Raw genomic sequence first — 17,862 nt, forward strand, 5'->3', positions numbered from 1 at the left:
ATTTGGGCATAAGCTTTTGTGGACTAGAACCCATTTCATCAGATGTCCACGAAAGCTTATGCCCAAATAAATTTTTATACTGTCAGTTTCTGACTTTACTGACAAAAACAGTTGTGCATTAATGTAATATTTACACAGAACATGTCAGTCTACAGGACCTTAGTTTAAAATTTGCTTTAAAAATATTTCATTAGTGAGCTGGTGAAGATTATAAAATCACATTTCTAAAAAATGCTTGCATAGAGTTTTAGATGCACAATCATCTTTAGCCTTAAATGTGTGGATCTTTACACATAGTTTTTTAAATAAATCCTTCAAAAGACCTCCCTTATCTAAAATACACATTTTAATTACTATAGTTAAAAAAAAAAGTGCTTCCAAGTCTTCCTGTCCTTTCTGTCCATCCCTTCACCCCCTCTCCCCCCACTCCCCACTGAAGAGAGCCCTTAAAGGGACAACAGTCCTTCCCTTCCAGATAGCTGGACAAAGAGTTCCCTTTCTTTACTTCTGACTATCCGACAAACTAGTTTTAAAAGAACCCTCAAGCAAAATCAGTACCCTTAGTAAGACAAAACCCTTGTTATACCTAAAATCTTTGGGGACATATTTTTTTAAAGTTGGTGAAATTTCATAACCATGTCTCTTGTTATGGAGATCACACAAAGTAAATTACTGTTCCCTTTTTCTAAAAGCAATGAACATTGTTATGACCACACTAAACCTCTCTGATTAATTTAAAAGAATGTCTTTATTTCACTGAGTTAAATATGTAGTAATCTGGAATGCTGGCTTAAGATTTGAGTACATTTAAAATATAAATTCAACTTAGAAATACTGATGAAGAAAATGTAAAACAGAGAAGAGCTGAATCATGTATTCCATTATATGTAATGTTGTATTCAGCAGGACAGATAACTCACCCTTACTATGAAGTTTTTGCAAATAAATCTCTGACAAACTTCAGGGCATATCAAAAAACCTGTGACTGACATTTTTTATTCCCAAATTTTAGTGCTTTTAATTAGGTACTTTCTTCATGTCCATTCTGCATGAGGGAGAGTGCATGGAAGTCTCTGCGGGGAACTGTGACTCTCCGCCGCCATGAGGCAGGCTGGGCATCTCATTATCCTTTGCTGTCAAGCCCCCCCACCCCACCAGGCTGTGAGCTTGGGCTGCCATCCAGCATAGGGGCACCAGTTTAATAATACTGCCTAGGGCCCCATAAATCCTAAGGACGGCCCTGCTATGCACAATAGGTATATGTATCATAGTCATAGATTATTAGGATTGGAAGGGACCTCCAGAGATCATCTAGTCCAACCCCCTGCTCAAAGCAGGACCAATCCCCAAATGGCCCCCTCAAGGATTGAACTCACAACCCTGGGTTTAGCAGGCCAACGATCAAACCACTGAGCTATCCCTCCCCCCCATGTATGTAGGATGCCCTGTTCAAAATGGCAAATCAGCTCCACACGTAGCTTATGATCTTTTCATTAAGGGAATGTATCATGACTCCTCTTGGTCTGAACTGTAGGAAATTTTGAGATGAATGATAAATATTTTCAAGGGCCAAATGGCTGGCCTAGTAGAGGCACACAGTCACACCAGTACAGAAGTGACCTAGAAAACTAATTCCTCGGGAGCATCACAAGGGCACTAACTAGTGTCATTTGGAAACAGGAGAAGAGGAACGTGTGTGTGTGTGTGTGTGTGTGTGTGTGATGTCAGTGCAGCTGTAAAATGAAATGTGATGGACTGAATGGGTGACAAACCCAGGAACTTACTTCAATTGGCCCAGTAAGCTAAACCTGACCTGGCTGGTTGGGTGGCTGCTGGAGGCGTGTGTGAGGAAGGGGGGACAGAAATCAGATACCTTTGCATCTTTCCAACCTATCAAATTATAGTAGTTTTTGGAAACCAAGTATGTTAAATGGCAGAAAGTCCGAGACCCACATTATGAAGAGTTTTCCGATCCTTTCTGGGGAGCCCCCGGCATAGAATTTAATATAGCCTCCATCATTGTGGGACCTGAGCACCTACTAACACTGCAGTTAGGAAGGGAAAAACAATCATCCTCATTTAACTGACGTTGGAACCGAGGCACAGAAAGATGGAGTGACTTGTACAAGATCTCTGTGGCAGAGCCAGAAACAGAGCCCCTGAGCATCAGTCCTGTTAACTGTGGTTTTACTGTGTTTTCTATGAAGGACAGATACACCTAGTCACGCTTCCACTGGAACAGGAGGTATATAATGGAAAACACCTTTTTACTCCTTGTGGAGTACACAGCTCCCATTAGCAATAATAGGAGCTGTGCACTCATACCACAGGAGGATGCAACATGTACAGCGTTAATTTTTGTAATATGTTATTCATACCACTCTTTAAAAAATAATCCCTGTCCATGTTCTAATCTCAAAAGCACCAGGCAAAGTTATGGTGCTTCATAAACGCTTATTAATAACTCACTATCCATAGTGGTCACAGCAATGGAAACATCACACTAAACTAACACAAAACTAAGTCGGCAGGACACACCAAACTGGAAGGACACCAAGCAGCTTATACATTTTTGTAAGAAAAGTGGAGTATCTCCTTCTGAAAAGTGTCAGTTCCTACTCTCACCTTGATATCTAATCCTTTGTATTCCATGTCTCTTAGATTTTAGATTCCTTGGGGGGCAGGACAGGGTTTAACATGTTAGCATAGTGCACACCTACTGGGCTATACAAATAATAATACAAGGGCTGAAGAACTGCAGTGCAAGATACTGATCAGGAAAAGGATGTCGGGTGATAATGAGAAGGTGCATAGAATTATCAGCTCAGTGTCTGACATGACTTAGGAAAATGATTAGAACTGTTTAAATATTGAGATAACTAGGATTATCTGCAAAGGAAAGGACAAGAAAGAAGTGATGTGGCTAAGTTATAAGCAAATATGAAGGGGCATAACAATGAAGGTGATGGCACAAAGAAATTTGCAAAAGAAACTTTAAAACAAAAGGGAATGAACAGAAACTGCCCTTTAGGCAATTTAAGAAAAACTTTTTTACCCTGAGGGCAGTCACTGTGTGGAACAGATCCTACCAAAGGCAGCAAGACTAGCTGCAACTGTGACCATATGGTAAGTGCACTGAAAATTAATTCTTGCTCATTTGCATTTTCCCTAACTAACGATAAGATGGGAAGAAATAAATAATGTTTTATCATTTTGTTAGTGATTTCAAGTTAAGATGTTTATAATATATCATTTTAAATCTGTATTTCTCACGTATACTATGTTTTGGATAAAAGATTAGGTCTCTCAGAGGAGACAGAAATGAGCATTTAGGACTTGTTGCTATACAAGATTCTTTGTTTGCCTCTGACTTTTTAATACAACTCTTGAAGAGAAGGAACCTTCATGCATGAGCTATTTCTTTGGAGTTGCAGAAAGAAATCAAGGGGACTGCTCGTCTGCCTTGAGGACTACACAAAACACTGGCACTTAAAAAGGAAAAACAAAATTATTATTCTTGTAGCTTTAGTCTCAAAGACCCAACTCTATTCCAGTCAATCTTGAAGCAGTTCCTTGGAAACTCTGCAGCTAACCGAATCCTTTTGTATGACATCCATCCATCTAGCTTGAGGTCTTACATCCTTTCTCTCACCTTGCACTTCAAAGCTTAACACCCTGTTTACTATATATTGTTTTGATCTTCTTTTCACATGTGTAAACCGTCTAAGCCTGGGTTACCTCAGCATTTCCATCATTGGTGCCACCTTCACAATTACCTTAATTTGTTTGTTACGAACATGGTCCATCTTTGTAACGCCAAGCATTCATATCTTAATATTTTCATTTCCACTGTATTCAAGATCTGCTCCTGTCTCTTCCTCAGTGCCCAGCACTCAGAACTACACACAACTGCAGGCCTAATGACCATCTTGTATCTTCCCACAAGACAGCATCAAATCTACAAACCAGACACTCAGTTTTATTCCTTGATTTTCATTCCAAAAGAAGAAATAAAGCACAGGGCAAAAATACAGGCAATCCTCGATTTTACGACATTCGACTTATAACGAACAGCACTTACAACATTTCTGAATTGACACCAATTCAGCTTACGAAAATTGGTTTCGACTTTATGATGCTTGGTCCCGCAATGGAGTGGATTGTGGTTGCTAGTTACAATGTTTTGATTTACAACACAATTTTCAGGAAACAATTGTGTCGTAAGTCTGAGGCTTCATTCCATTCTGAAATATTACTGTTAATGCCTGATACTGTCTGCCCCCAAATGACTGCATCTTCACATACTTCTTCACCTTGCACACGTTCCAGAAAAAATCATCTTTTTTTGGATGATATTAATTGAAGCAATACTCTGATATTGTCCTTCTAAGAGCATGTGATGATATTCAGAAAAAAAAGAAGAGCTTCCGTAGGAGGCATTGCTTTCATTTCTGATGTCAGCAGCTGTGAAATAATGACTCTGAACTGCCCCGCTTTGCTTGAGTAGTGCTGTACTTTTGACTCCAAATCAATATTCGGAGCATTGTCCCAGAGTGAAACATACAGGAAAACAACAAAAACCAAAACACATCTTCTAGATAGTTTAAATAACTTGGAGGTTACAATGACTTCCAAACTGAGTGCATCATGATGGCGTAACCTGGCACACTAAATATGAAAAACATTTACACGTGGAGTACTAGAGAAATAACCCAGATGTTGACTTAGAGTCAAAAGCCATTAGGTGTTACTGTAGTGAAATTATGACTGTTAACTAAGTCAAGGATCATAATTAAAGGTGGTACTCTAAGACAAATTCCCACTGATGGCAAACTGCATCATAGGGGACTCAGCGAAGAGCAATCGGACACCTCTGGGGAAGTAATCAGGCATCTGCGAAAGAACTCTGATGTCAAGAGCACCTCCCCATGGGATGTTCGTTTAATTGTTGTGAACCTTATAGCTCATCTAATGAGACTGAAAGGTGAAAGGCATTCATAATCAAACTATATATACATACAAACAATTGTCTAAGAGCCCAAATCAATAGCAGAAATACAGGCAAAGACTTTATTGGAAATCAGTTGTATTTTGAAACCAGCTACTTGAGAGGCAGCAACTTCTCAAGTTATGAATTAATAGTGGCATGTTTTTCTTTACAACAGCTGCACCAACTGTTTGTTGGTATATCTCATTTTAGTGGGCTACGTATGAAAGTAAGGGATTTTCTGGGTTGGAGAGTCGAGCCCGTTGACTGTAAGCTCTTTAGTGAGAGGACCCTGTTTATTATTATACTCTTAAGTGTCAGTGTCATGCTCACTTATTATGCTAATCATCACAAATCATCCTACCTCAGCTCATTAAAAACTGAACAAGGAAGAACCAGGAGCATAATGAACAGTTCAAGAGAAGATAGTTCATCAATGGACAGACACATGACACTGTTAAGTGGAGGATTCTCAAAATTATTCCAAACATCCTGTAAATTCTATTTCTGTGCTCCTTTTCCTATAAAATAAAATGGCTTAAGTACCTACTATAAATTGTTTTCTAGATTTATAACAGTTCACAGAGTTTTCATAGGGTTTGACATAAAAATCTCACATGAACGAAAGCTTAAGATGGCTACAGCCAATCCTACAATATATTACAAAATAGCCATTAAAAAGTCAATGTTTCCTAACTATTATCATACAGTTATTGCAAATATCTTATTCTACATATAAAGAGAAACTATGGTAATCTTGGATATTACACTGTTAGCTGTTGACAAATGCTTGTATTTTAATGACAGCCACTGAAAGTAGAAGGATGTTAGATATGTTAAGGTTTCATACATTATGTTAACCTTGTAGTCTTATATTTGTATGCTAGACTATCTCTGGCTGTGAAATGTTCTGTGCTGCAGCACTTTTGCATGAATGACACTATATAATGATGCATTGTATTTACTAGAGAAATAAACAATAGGTTTAGCTTTCACTCAAGTACTGTGACTTCAAGTCATTTTATTTATATGTCAGTAGTTCAGAATGTGCAGTGAACCAGGCATTTCATTCCCCAATTCACCTTCATCAAGGAAGGGGCCAGGAACATTTGCATTGCAGTATCTCTGGGGCAGATATAACTCGGCCCTAGAGCCTTTGCAAGGATGTGCTACATTCCATTTTATGTTGGTAACACTGGAGCAACCTATTTACTTTTAAATTCATAAAAATGCACCTGCCGCCATTGTCCCCAGTACATGTGCAGCTGGTAAAGTTACAACATGTTGACAGAGTCAGTGCAAATAACTTCTCACCAACAGTCAGCCTCCAAAGGAAAAGGCCTAGAGAAAACAATCAATGGTTCTTTTCCCACCTGTGATGGGGTGTCCACTCAACACAGGAGTGGAAGGGGTTAATGGAGGCCAGATAGGCCAATTAACCCGGTAGACTGAATGCTGAGGGGAAGTCCTAATTAAAGAATAGGCTCACCTGTGCAGAAACAGGGGAAAGGGAGGGGCTATATAAAGCCAGGTAGCTGGCTGCAGACAAGGGTTGGAGGGAAGTAGGCTACATCCACTCCCTGAGTGGAGGGAGTTGGGAGAATGGCAAACCCAGAGGGGGGCGAAGCCAGGTAAGTAGGAAGAAGCCCAGGGAAACAGCAGCACGGTTAGGATGGTACAGAGACCTTGGCTGTTTGTTATAGGGTCACTGGGCTGGAACCCATTGCAGAGGGTGGACCTGGTCCCCTACCAGTCACTGGGCAGCGGCACAGGGCGTTGGAGACACCAGCCTGCCAGCAGGTCTGGAAAGACTTTGAATTCCCCAGAATGGGAGACATTAGTGACCTGGCTGAAGGGCCAAGCCATGAAGAGGAGACTGCAGTCCCTGGAGTGAGAGGGATCACAGGGTGAGACAGCACGGGGCAAGAGGCTGCTAGAAGGGCAGGGCAAGCCTGGCACAGCTAATTCCCAGGGTGGCGAGAAGGAGGTGCCACTAGAAGAGAGTAGACCCCATGACACTACCCCACATAAAAACCACCAAAATGGGCCATCAGACAAGTGTGGGGAATGTAAGTTCCAAAATCAAGGGTTCTCCATTGACAATGCCCTGCCCCCAAATGCCAACATGGTCACAACACCTGTGGATGGTCAGTATGCCTGAACTGATCTCAGCAGATACAAAAGCACCATTGTTAGAGGTTTCTACATACAGGACTCCATACAGATTTAGGCCTTCATTCAGCAAGGCACTTAAGCCTAACGCTTGAGTACCATTTGGTTCACTGGAATTACTCTCATGTTAAAGTTAGGCACATACTCAATCAGGGCCTCAGGGTTGGATTTAGCACAGAGAAGTCAACGGGGATCTTTCCATGGACTTTAATCAATGGCAACACTTTGAATTTCAAGTCTAATCCATTGCATAGTATTTGTAACATGCAGCTATAATTGTGGGTCTCAGCGATTTCCTTTATCATCTTTAAAACAGTCCAGTGAGGCAAGGAGTATTCAAGCATTCAGCCAAAGCAGTAAAACCTTCTGCAATATTACACCACCTGGCCCAGAAGTACCTGAGCTAAACTCACAATAAAAGCTAGTCAGTTTTGTCATTTTAACATAATGTAAACTATTAACGTTCATTACTGCCCTGGGTAAATAATACTCACGCAGTATATATCAGAAGGAATAAATATTGGCATATGGTGCTGATAAAACACTGCTTTAAACTTTCAGGCCAGAGCACATCCTAGATTGTTCTGATTGACAATATCTTCTTCTCACTCCTGATATAAATTCCTTGTCCCAAAGCAGCCTTTTATATGCTTCTCTTTATGAGTGAACGAACAGCCACAGAATAATAAAGCCCTGAGAGCCCCGCTCTGATCCAGCTCTCTTGGGAAGGCAAGTGTGGCAGCTGAACGCCACAAGAGGTGTGCTATCTGTGCCAGCCTTGGAACTGCGTATTTGAATCCACTCAACTGATGTGGACAAAGCAGTAAAATGAGGATAGATACGTGGATGGATTTGAAGAGGCAGGCTGCAACTTTATTGAACTTTAACACCAGGGAGGGGCATTACACACCTATCACTCATATTCTCCTATATCAGGATATTTAATTACTACCAGTGCGGGGGTTAAAGGGCTCATTATATAACCCATATCTCGGAGTAGGCTCTCCTCAGCCTGCCCCCAATGGGTGCCATAGACTCCTGAGGGGAGGAGCTGCCTAGCGTTCTTAGCGAATATCTGTCTCCCTCGCTGCTGGGACTGTCCCCTATCGCCGCTCACCCCATCAAGTTCCCCCATCATTGAGGCAAGTGGGTGCCTGACTAGGATTATTTAAGCAGTGAGTTCTGCCTAATAAAACCATCACATAGAAAAAATGGAACATAAACATACAAGAAATAGATCTGAAAGTATTATTTACACTTCTGCTGAGTGCATGCAAAGCAGCCTGACAGCCTGGAACAGCCATGTGGCTCTTAATGCTCTTTTCCAAACTGGGGTCCAGCTATCTCCGCCAGCAGCAAACACCAGCTGCTGCTCCACAGGGAGGTGCAGCAAACACTGAAGAAAGGAGTTAAGGAATAACCTCTCCACAAGGATAGTTTCTTCCCAACTGCCATTACCAAAAGGTTGGTTTATGCCCTGAACCTAAAGGTCTTATACCCTTTCTAAAACTCTTGGCTATTTTTAAAAATCCTTTCTAGAAGATCTAGATTTATCAACATAAATGTCCAACCCTTCTTTGAATCCTGCTAAGCATTGGGCCTCCTTGTGGCAATGAGTTCCACAGGCTAAGTGAGCATTGTGGGAAAAAGTATAATTCAGTGCCTCATAACTGTATCAAATATAATAAAGTATAACTACAGTGTATCACTGAGTCTTGCTACATTTCTTTAGTGAACCTCCTGTACTTCTAGTGACAGTTAATTGAAAGCCCTATGTAAAAAAAAAAAAAAAAGACAAGTCTGTCATTCAACAAATACAGTCAATCTCAATCTACCTTTGGAAGCCTCTGTGCCAAATGGATTTTCTAAGATGTCCATCACATCTTGGCTCCAAGCATCTTTCACAGCAGACTTGGACACCACCCTGTCATTCAGACGCTGCTGCGGTCGGAAGTTATTCCTCAGATACTCCACAGACTTAACGTGATCTTGCTGTTCTGTGGTAAATATGGAATAGAACGCCTCCAGCTGAACGTGGCCATCAGGGCAGGGAAGAAAAAAAGAACATTAATTAGAAAAACAATGTGGTGAAATCCGGGTGGCTGATAAGAACGTAAAATGGCAGGAAGCGCCGATGCCAAGACTGATTTTGAGTCTGACACAGGAAAGAAAATATTTGTTCTTGGACTCCCTTGTCTTCAAGCATTTAATATGTGCTCTGACAAGCCCTCCGCCCCTCCCTCCCTCTTTGCTTATATCCTGTTTCTTAATATTATACTGAGAAGTGTTGTACACTCATTCATTACATCACAAAATCATTCTTCTATATATAGTCCCTCTACCTACTTATACTGACATGTAGCTGTTAGGCTGCTGTTTTCATTGATAGATTTCAAATCATTTTACAAAGGAAGGTCAATAGCATCCTCCTCATTTTACAGATGGGGAAACTGAGGCACAAAGTGACTTGCCGAAAGTCAAACAGCAGGTAAACAAGGATTAGAACCAAGATCTTCTGATCCCTTGTCCAATGTCCTGTCCACTGGGCCACACTGACTTTTTCTCTCTGCTGCTTCACTACTAAGGCAGAAAACCCTAACCGTGCTCCTGGTATTTATTTTGTATGGCACGTTATTTGGTACATTTAATTCGTTCATATTCTCTCCAAGAGAACAGGCTGCTGTTTCCTATGCTGCATGCAGATCCAGGCTATTTTTACCTTAACATATTAATTCCTAAGATATAATTGTAGTTTAAAAGTGCATTCTGTTAAGAAAAAGCATAATATTTCCTAGAGAAAAACTACTGGCAGACTGAATTGAAAAGATTCAGTTAAGTTGTTTGTCCAGTTGGTTACTGAGGTCAATACAGCATTTATTAAAAGCTTATCATTCAGATCAAGAACTAGAATTAGTAAGGAAGACTGAGCAGTACAGAACAATATAAATAACCTAATCCTGCTCTCCTTGGAATCAACGCTTTTGATTTCAGTGGAAGCAGGATCTGGCCCAGACACTTTAGAGGGGCCTTGAGTTTCTCTTACAGCTTAATGACAAACCACAGTTTGAAAGCGATACCAGCCTCCTTTTCATTACGTATAGTTACACTAAAAGCTACAGAAAAGGAGGTGACAGTTCTGAGACACAAACTAATGACCCAGGGAAAAAAAACTATTATACTGTCAACCACATCATAGCCTCAGTTGATAGCTTCTCTCTAAAAAAATCAAAGGGAAGCTTAACAGACCTGTCAAGCATTCCCCACTGGAGTCCGGGCACCCACTAAAATCATTTAATTTCCCCCACAGATCAGCAGCATTGAAGCACCCATCCTGTGCCGCTGTCCAGGCCGCTCATTCTGCCGTGCCCTATGGTTTCTAGTAACTCAACTGAAACCTGTAAAATTTCTTTTGATCAGTAGGGTAGGACAGAGTTAATTGGGCCCATTTTGTTTCAATAGGAGGCCCGGCTGGAGCTTGGTGGTGTGTTGGGCCTGCTAATTCGAGACAAAATTTAGAATTCTCGCATTGGGAGCCCCCCAATGAAAATTCGAACTGAGATTATGGAAGGGATTTGTTATACATCTCTAACCCTGAGTCTGGCAGTTTTGTTTGAAGGTAGGGAACTTGGAACCGAGTATCAGGAGAATTCATCTGCCCTCAAATTAACGCATCATAGACCATACCTTGGCCCTGCACAGCCTTTTATATCAGAGGAGCTGAAATGACTATGCAAACAGCGATCCTCACGACTCCCCAATGGGATACAGAACTATTAACCTCATTACACAAATGGGGAAATTGAGGCAAAAAGGGTTAAGTAACACACACTGAACAGTCCAACACCACAGCTCTGACCGACCCTGTGTTATCTACTATGTGGGAATGTAGAGAATTCCATTAGTCATCTCCACCCAGTGATGTCATTTCAGCTCTTTTTTAAGGTGCGCGCCATTGTCCAGTCCATGCTTTTTAAAGTGGTGGGCATAGTGCTAGCAGCAACAGTGCTAAAGAAATTAAATGTCCCTCATTGATGCAGGCAACTGAAAGAGACCAGAATGAAATCTGGGGTGAAGGAGGTGCTTAGGCTGGTTATATTTCACATCAAGAACTACGATTTGTTATACTGCAATAAGAAAGACTCCAAGGATCCAATCCTGCTCCCATGGAATCTCTAGCCAGCATTTATGAGGAAAACTAGAGGCATCACACACAGGTAGATAAAAGGGTGAAGAGTCTATTACCCTACACTTTTCTTATGAGGGAGGGAGGAAGGAAGGGAGAGAAAACATGTGGTTCCTGATAATCCCTCTTGGGCCCCGGTTCTTCAAAGACTTTTGCACCTGCTTAGCTGTAAGCGCTAGGAACAGTCTCGTTGAACTCAGTGGGACTACTTGCAATGTACAAAGTTAAGCTGGTGCATAAGGTCTACGCAGGATCAAGAATTTACGTACCAACTGCTCACTCTAAGTTAAGTCTTGACCTTTCTACTTCCATGACATTAACCTGACTTTTTAAATCCTTTAAAAAAACTTTTCAACTATTTTCTTCTGGCAAGCTACCTTGGGGAGGCATAACTGCATTTGAACTGCTGCCGTTTCAAATGCAATTTTAACTTTCCTTTTTACATGCTGATGTATAAAACCAAAGTTGAAATGATTTATTACAAAAATATTATGTAACACAAATTAGCTATTAATTGATCCATCACTGCTGGCAGAACAGAGGAAGTCAAATTCATGCCCTTCAAGGGAGCGAGAACTCCAGTTCAAATGAAATAAAAAGCTCTTAAGGCACCATTCTAGGTAAGGAGGAAAGTGATCTAAAATTCAAAGTCATGTAATTACAAACTATTAAAAACCTGATGTGCACAATTTTCGAAGTGATGGATATATAAATGGCAATTAAAAATACTGAACCCATTCTAATCACAATAAAATACTTGGTGTGCATTGTGAGAGAGAATGTTATGCTTTGGGTCACTGAATGCACTTAGCTTTACAATGCATTTGCGGGGTGGCAGGCCTTGTGCTGTTTTGTTGTCTAATTATAAGGCGAGATGACAGTGATGGAGCATGAAGACTAAAAGAGAGAAGCCTCCACAAATGGACTGGTTTCAAAACTGTCAATTTTCCAGAAAGACACCTTGGAAGGATTTTATTGGAACTTCAGCAGAGCTTAAATGATATCACTTTTCCCATGTGGGATTACAGACTGGTTTCCTATGGTTTGTGATAAAGTTAAACTAAGAGAATGGATTACACTGTGCTGCTTCTATAAAAGGAACACATCATAATGACAGTATTGGCCAGGTTGGAAACTACATCTCTAAGTCTATATCCGTCTTATGCTGCAGGGGGAAACAACACTATTATTCCACATTGCCTGTTAAACCAACATGGAAGCTTGTCTACAAACACAGGTTATACTATTTTATCTATGCCACTATACATACAGCTGTGCAATCCTCTAGTAGGTATCATCTACACTCATATATTTGCTTTCCACAAGCTACTCTTAGGCTACATCTACACTACCCGCCAGATTGGCAGGTAACGATCGATCTACTGGGGATTGATCTATCGCGTGTAGTGTAGACGCGATAAATCGATCCTCGATCACTCTCCCGTCAACTGCTGAACTCCAGCTCAGTAAGAGCCAGAAGCAAAGTCGATGGGGGAGTGGTGGTCGTCGATCCCATGCCGCAAGGACGCGAAGTTAGTGATTCTAAGTTGATCTAAGATACATCGATTTTGCTATGCTACACTATTCTCGTAGCTGAAGTTGCATATCTTAGATCGATCCTCCCTCCCCAGTGCAAACCAGGCCGTAGTGATTAATGACTAAGATTTATGAGTGACGTACCTGAATATTTGGATGTTAATAATTAAAGTGTATCGTTAAATTTATTAACCTTAATTTGAGATATTGCAGATTATGTACTGTATTTATTTTATGACTTTTAAACCAAACTTCGTACTTTTGGATAATTTAAGCATTATACCCAGATGTATAGACACTCATTCCTTAAACTGTGCATTAGATAATTTTAACATTTGCTTATGGAATGTGTATACAGACACATTTACATTCACTTCTAGTTAGATACTTCACTAACTTTTACCAGAATAGCTTATTTTACAACAGCTCTGTTTTCAACAATTGAAGCAAAACAAGAACATTAAAGAAGAATCTGACTTTAACAAGAAGTCTTTCTAAAAACAATGGTTTTAAAATGTCAAAATGTTTTTAATAGTTAAACACTTGACTGCATATATTCATTTGTTATCGTGGGATTCCTTGCAACACAAGTTCCAGTCATTGCCTCAATCTACAATAAGAGATGCTATGTGCTAACTTTAAAGATTTGGATAAGCACATAATGGCAGCTTCACTATGCTGTAGCAATAGTTAAAGATGGCTAATTAATGGTAACATTTCTTTCCTAGTGTAATTACTTCAAAGTACTAAATACGTGTCAATATAAAGTTACTTATTTTACTTTCAAAACAAATCTTCAATTTAAAAGAAGAAAAAAGGATTCTATGTAAATATTCAGATGATAGCTTAACTTTATCTTAAAATAACCAGTACTAGCTAAATCATTAGAAGGAAATTCCTGTTGTATTATCTCCTAAAGTCTGATTGCTCATGTTCAGAAACAATATATATTAAAAAAACCTCAAATATTTTCTTCTTTTGTCAACAGATTTTTTTTGTTTTCGTCCTCTAAATTAAAGATAGAACCATTACTGATGGCACAAGCTCACCTGGTGATAAGAAATAGAAACAGGCCTGCGAAAAACTATCCATTCCACAATCTCGCTACATGGTGGAGTTGTCAGAGAACCTGTATAGCGATAATAACTTCCTAGTGATATTGGCAGAAGGTCTCTCAGCACAAAGGGATCCAGAAAGGTCTCTTTCTCTGTAAGGAAGAACAACAAATAAAATTATACATCTTTTACATTACTTTAAAACAGATACCATGTTGATGGATGGCTTTAAAATATGCATCGGTTACAATGTATTTGATCATAGTTATAAAATATAAAACCATGTAAAGCTTCTTTAAGAGTTATTTGTGAAAAGGACACCTGAAATGTTCATCGATCTTGGGCCAAACATTAGCGTTTAATATAGCGGGTATAACACAGGTGTGAAATGCATTTATTTTTCCAATCAGTTTCTCTTTTTTTAACCTTAGGAAATAATATTACATGGTTTTCAGCATGGCAGGACAGTAGAACCCCATTAAATTGCTCTTCAGCTTAGTAGTCCATAAAAGTGCAGACCCAGAAAGCTCTATTGTGGGGTGGAGCCAGCACATGTGACATCATGCTCTCTATTGGCCAGTCAGAGAGCACCACAAAGTATTGGTCCCACATCAAACAGTAGCTGCAACCCTGAAATAGGGATAGTTACACTACACAGTGCGGCTGAGAATGGGGAGCCAGAGCCAGATTGCCCATCCAGTGTTTCTGTGGAACTGCTGGGGCTCTGGGAATGAAGAGGAAGCAATGGGTAAGTCTGCAGAATCATTATCATAGAGAACGCCTCTGGAAATGCTGCCCTACTCTTAAAATAGTCTCTCTTAACGTGGCTTGACTCAATGCAAGGTAAGTAAGCAGAGCTGCTGGGCAGCCCTGTTGTTAAGGAACATTGCATATGGCAATTCCACTTCCTCTGTCTTTTCTTCCAGGCAGGAAAGGTTGGAGACATCTCCTCCATGCAAATATAGCATCACTGACTTCCAGTTACAGGAGTACATTCAGGTGTGGTTCTCTCTCTTACTGTCCATGGAAAAGGAAAGGAATGATGTCAGCCTTTCTGAAAGCCTTCCCTGTCCTGATCAAACCAGGCATCTCCGTAGTCAATCGGTCAGCTTCCATTTCATTCCTGCAGGCCCATCAGAACTCCGACCAGACAGCCTATCCTACCACCACTTTCCTTTGGAGGAGAATGTATGAACAGTCCTGGTAGTGCATCAAAGGTGGGGCCAGCATGAGACACTGTTTCCCGGCAGGCCAAAATTACAGAACACGGCGCTGTACACATTGTCCCCGTCACAGACACTTGCTAAACTGCAAGCTTCTCTGATTTCAGTTGGTCTCCCAACATTTAGAGCAAGAATTAATGAGGAAGTTTCTACTGTAATCACATTTTTCTATGTATCATTTAAAATATATATATTCTTTTAAATTGTACTCTGCACAGATGAGAGACTGGAACTGATCATCTAATACATCTTTTCTATCCAACTTTTGTGAGCCTAAAAAGGCAGACAGGCAGGTAGCCAGGCAGTTGGGTTTTGCAGGTCTATTGTATAGTCACATAAAACAGATTTCATCATGTGTAATTCACACAGTCAAAACTGACCTGAAGTCAGTGACACGCAGTGCTGAAAACTCGCATGGTTCATCAACATTCAAAAGAATATAGAAGAGGTGCATTTTTATTCTTTGTGGAATTCAGTTGTTTCAGGACCTCTTGTTCTCACACTTCACAGATACAGCTTGGAGTAAAACTGACATAACTTCATCTTGAAATCCAAACAAATATTGTACAAATTCTGATTAATTAATAGCTAGAATTTTGTAACATTTAAATTTGGGAGAATGCACCATAAAAGAAGGAAACAGCTGCAGGCTAGACAGCCTCTTTATTGTTCCTTTGCGTATCCCCTGCAGTCTGCATGACTAACAGGCGGAACCTCTCCCTATGTCTACCGAAAAGGTACCAGTAAGGTGCTTAATAAGTGCTTTATGCCTGTGGGCTATCCCAACAATGGAACTTCTCCTTTACAGAGACAGCACCTGCATTCCTTCCTTCCTTCCTCCCTCCTTCTGTATCTTCTCTGGAATTTAAACAAAAGTCCATATTAAGACAGATCCACAATTGTCCTTATCTAGTCTCAGAGCTAATGAGCTACCCACTTCTCCCTACTGGTGGGGTTTCTCATGGTTTAATTGGCTGCAAGGTGATTGGTAGATCTGCTGAAATACATCCTAAATTAGAACAAAGAAAGGCAGGATTAAAAAGCCGTAAAATTCAGTTTCACTAAACCACATAGTTTTCTAATGGCCTTGATCACATCAAAGGAAAGTATATCTATATCCCAGAGCACCATTCCTGTAATCATGATATTTTTCTGTACTGCTGATGAAAGATGTAAATATGTGATGCACTGTAGACATTTTAGATTCTGCTGCATAGCATCAGGTGTGCAATGTCTCTGAAGCCTTCAATACTCAAAAATATGAATAATTCTATTCATGTCAAAGCACATATGCTAAGAGAGCACAGTTGTCTTTTCCTTACTGGATAAATGCAAACATATGCGACCAAAAAAAAAAAAAAAAAAAAAAAGCAGGCCATATTTCTGGCCCTTAAACCAAAACATTATTCCTTTATGGAAGAAGAAAAATAGAAATGGTCGAACGTACCACTGACCAAAGTTCAAAAGGGACCCTAACATGCATTTATAATCATTGCTGTGCTTCTCCCCCCCACCCCACAGCCAAATATATATGCGCACAATCTCAAATTCCATTTGCTCAATTTTACACATGAAATTTTCATCAGGAAAAACTGTAGGTTCAATTTTAGGTTCTGATTTTCAAATGCAGCCTGTATACATCTTTAAAGCAACTAAAAAGAAATAGTTTTTAAAAAGGCACACGACTACGTGCCTAGCTAGTGCTAGTATAAATGTGGTATTTTCATGTACAAATGGACAGTTATGACTCCAACAGGCCATTTGGACATGCACATAGCAAAGGCCTGGAAATTAGATGTGGTGTGTACACATTTTTTTAAAACTGTATGACTTACAAATCTTCCGTTATAATTAACAATCTGAATTTTTGAGTCCTTTAATCTTTTGTTAGAATGAATGAGTTTGTAAAATGCTGGACAAATGTAAACATAAACCAACATACACATATGGCATATTCCTTTATTAAAGGACTACTGAAGAATTCCACTTCCAAGGATTTTTGTGCTATATGCTGACATTATTATATTTTAATAATTAATTGTTCATCAAAGGAAAAGAGAAAGAACAGGGATGCTAAATTCAAAGTTATTCAAATTGCAAAAATGAATAATGTATGACTTTTATATTAAATACACACTGTATTAAGTAGTCTACATTTCATCCAAGTCTGTCTTTCATTTTTAAACATTTTGAACTACAACATGAATAATCAACCAAGGGAAGCTTATTTAGACAAAGAAATACCTTATTTGAATGCAAACCGAAAGTATCCTACTATGATTAAATTTTGGTTATCAATTAGGCAGGGTTTTTTTTTGTTTTGTTTTGTTTTTAAGTGTCTGGAAAGTCACAGTCAACTGTGAAAGAGAAAATTTCTTGGGAAAAAAAATGTAGCTTTGCTAACTCACAGTTAAAGTGAGGCATGACATATGCTGACGAATATTATTATTTTTAGCTACAAGCAATGTTGTAACTTTTCATTAAAAATTCCAAAGATTAAAACATATACATTAGATTAAAATATGATAATTAAAATATTAGAAGATAATCAGATGATCAATTGCATTTGCTGTATTTTAATAACTTCATATTTCATAAAAATCCATTAATTTTGTATCCAGATGCACAGTATTGGGTTTAAGAACGATGCAATTATAAACATTTCTCAGTCTGAATGCTTTAATTATGTTACAAGAATAGTATATT

General features: G+C 39.5%; 1 protein-coding gene across 2 annotated transcripts in view; it reads right to left on the bottom strand.

The window, feature by feature from the left end:
* PTPRG (protein tyrosine phosphatase receptor type G) overlaps positions 1-17,862 on the bottom strand; it is a 589,008-nt gene that overhangs the window by 117,099 nt on the left and 454,047 nt on the right. For both annotated transcript variants that reach the window (XM_030569843.1, XM_030569844.1), the window contains exons 7-8: positions 13,928-14,085; positions 8,995-9,187 (exon numbers count right to left, since the gene is read on the bottom strand). In XM_030569843.1, the coding sequence (XP_030425703.1) occupies positions 8,995-9,187; positions 13,928-14,085 (351 nt within the window). The remainder of the gene's footprint in view (positions 1-8,994; positions 9,188-13,927; positions 14,086-17,862) is intronic.

This window comes from Gopherus evgoodei, chromosome 7 (genome assembly GCF_007399415.2).
Source record: "Gopherus evgoodei ecotype Sinaloan lineage chromosome 7, rGopEvg1_v1.p, whole genome shotgun sequence".
In the NCBI taxonomy this organism is placed as follows: Eukaryota; Metazoa; Chordata; order Testudines; family Testudinidae; genus Gopherus; species Gopherus evgoodei.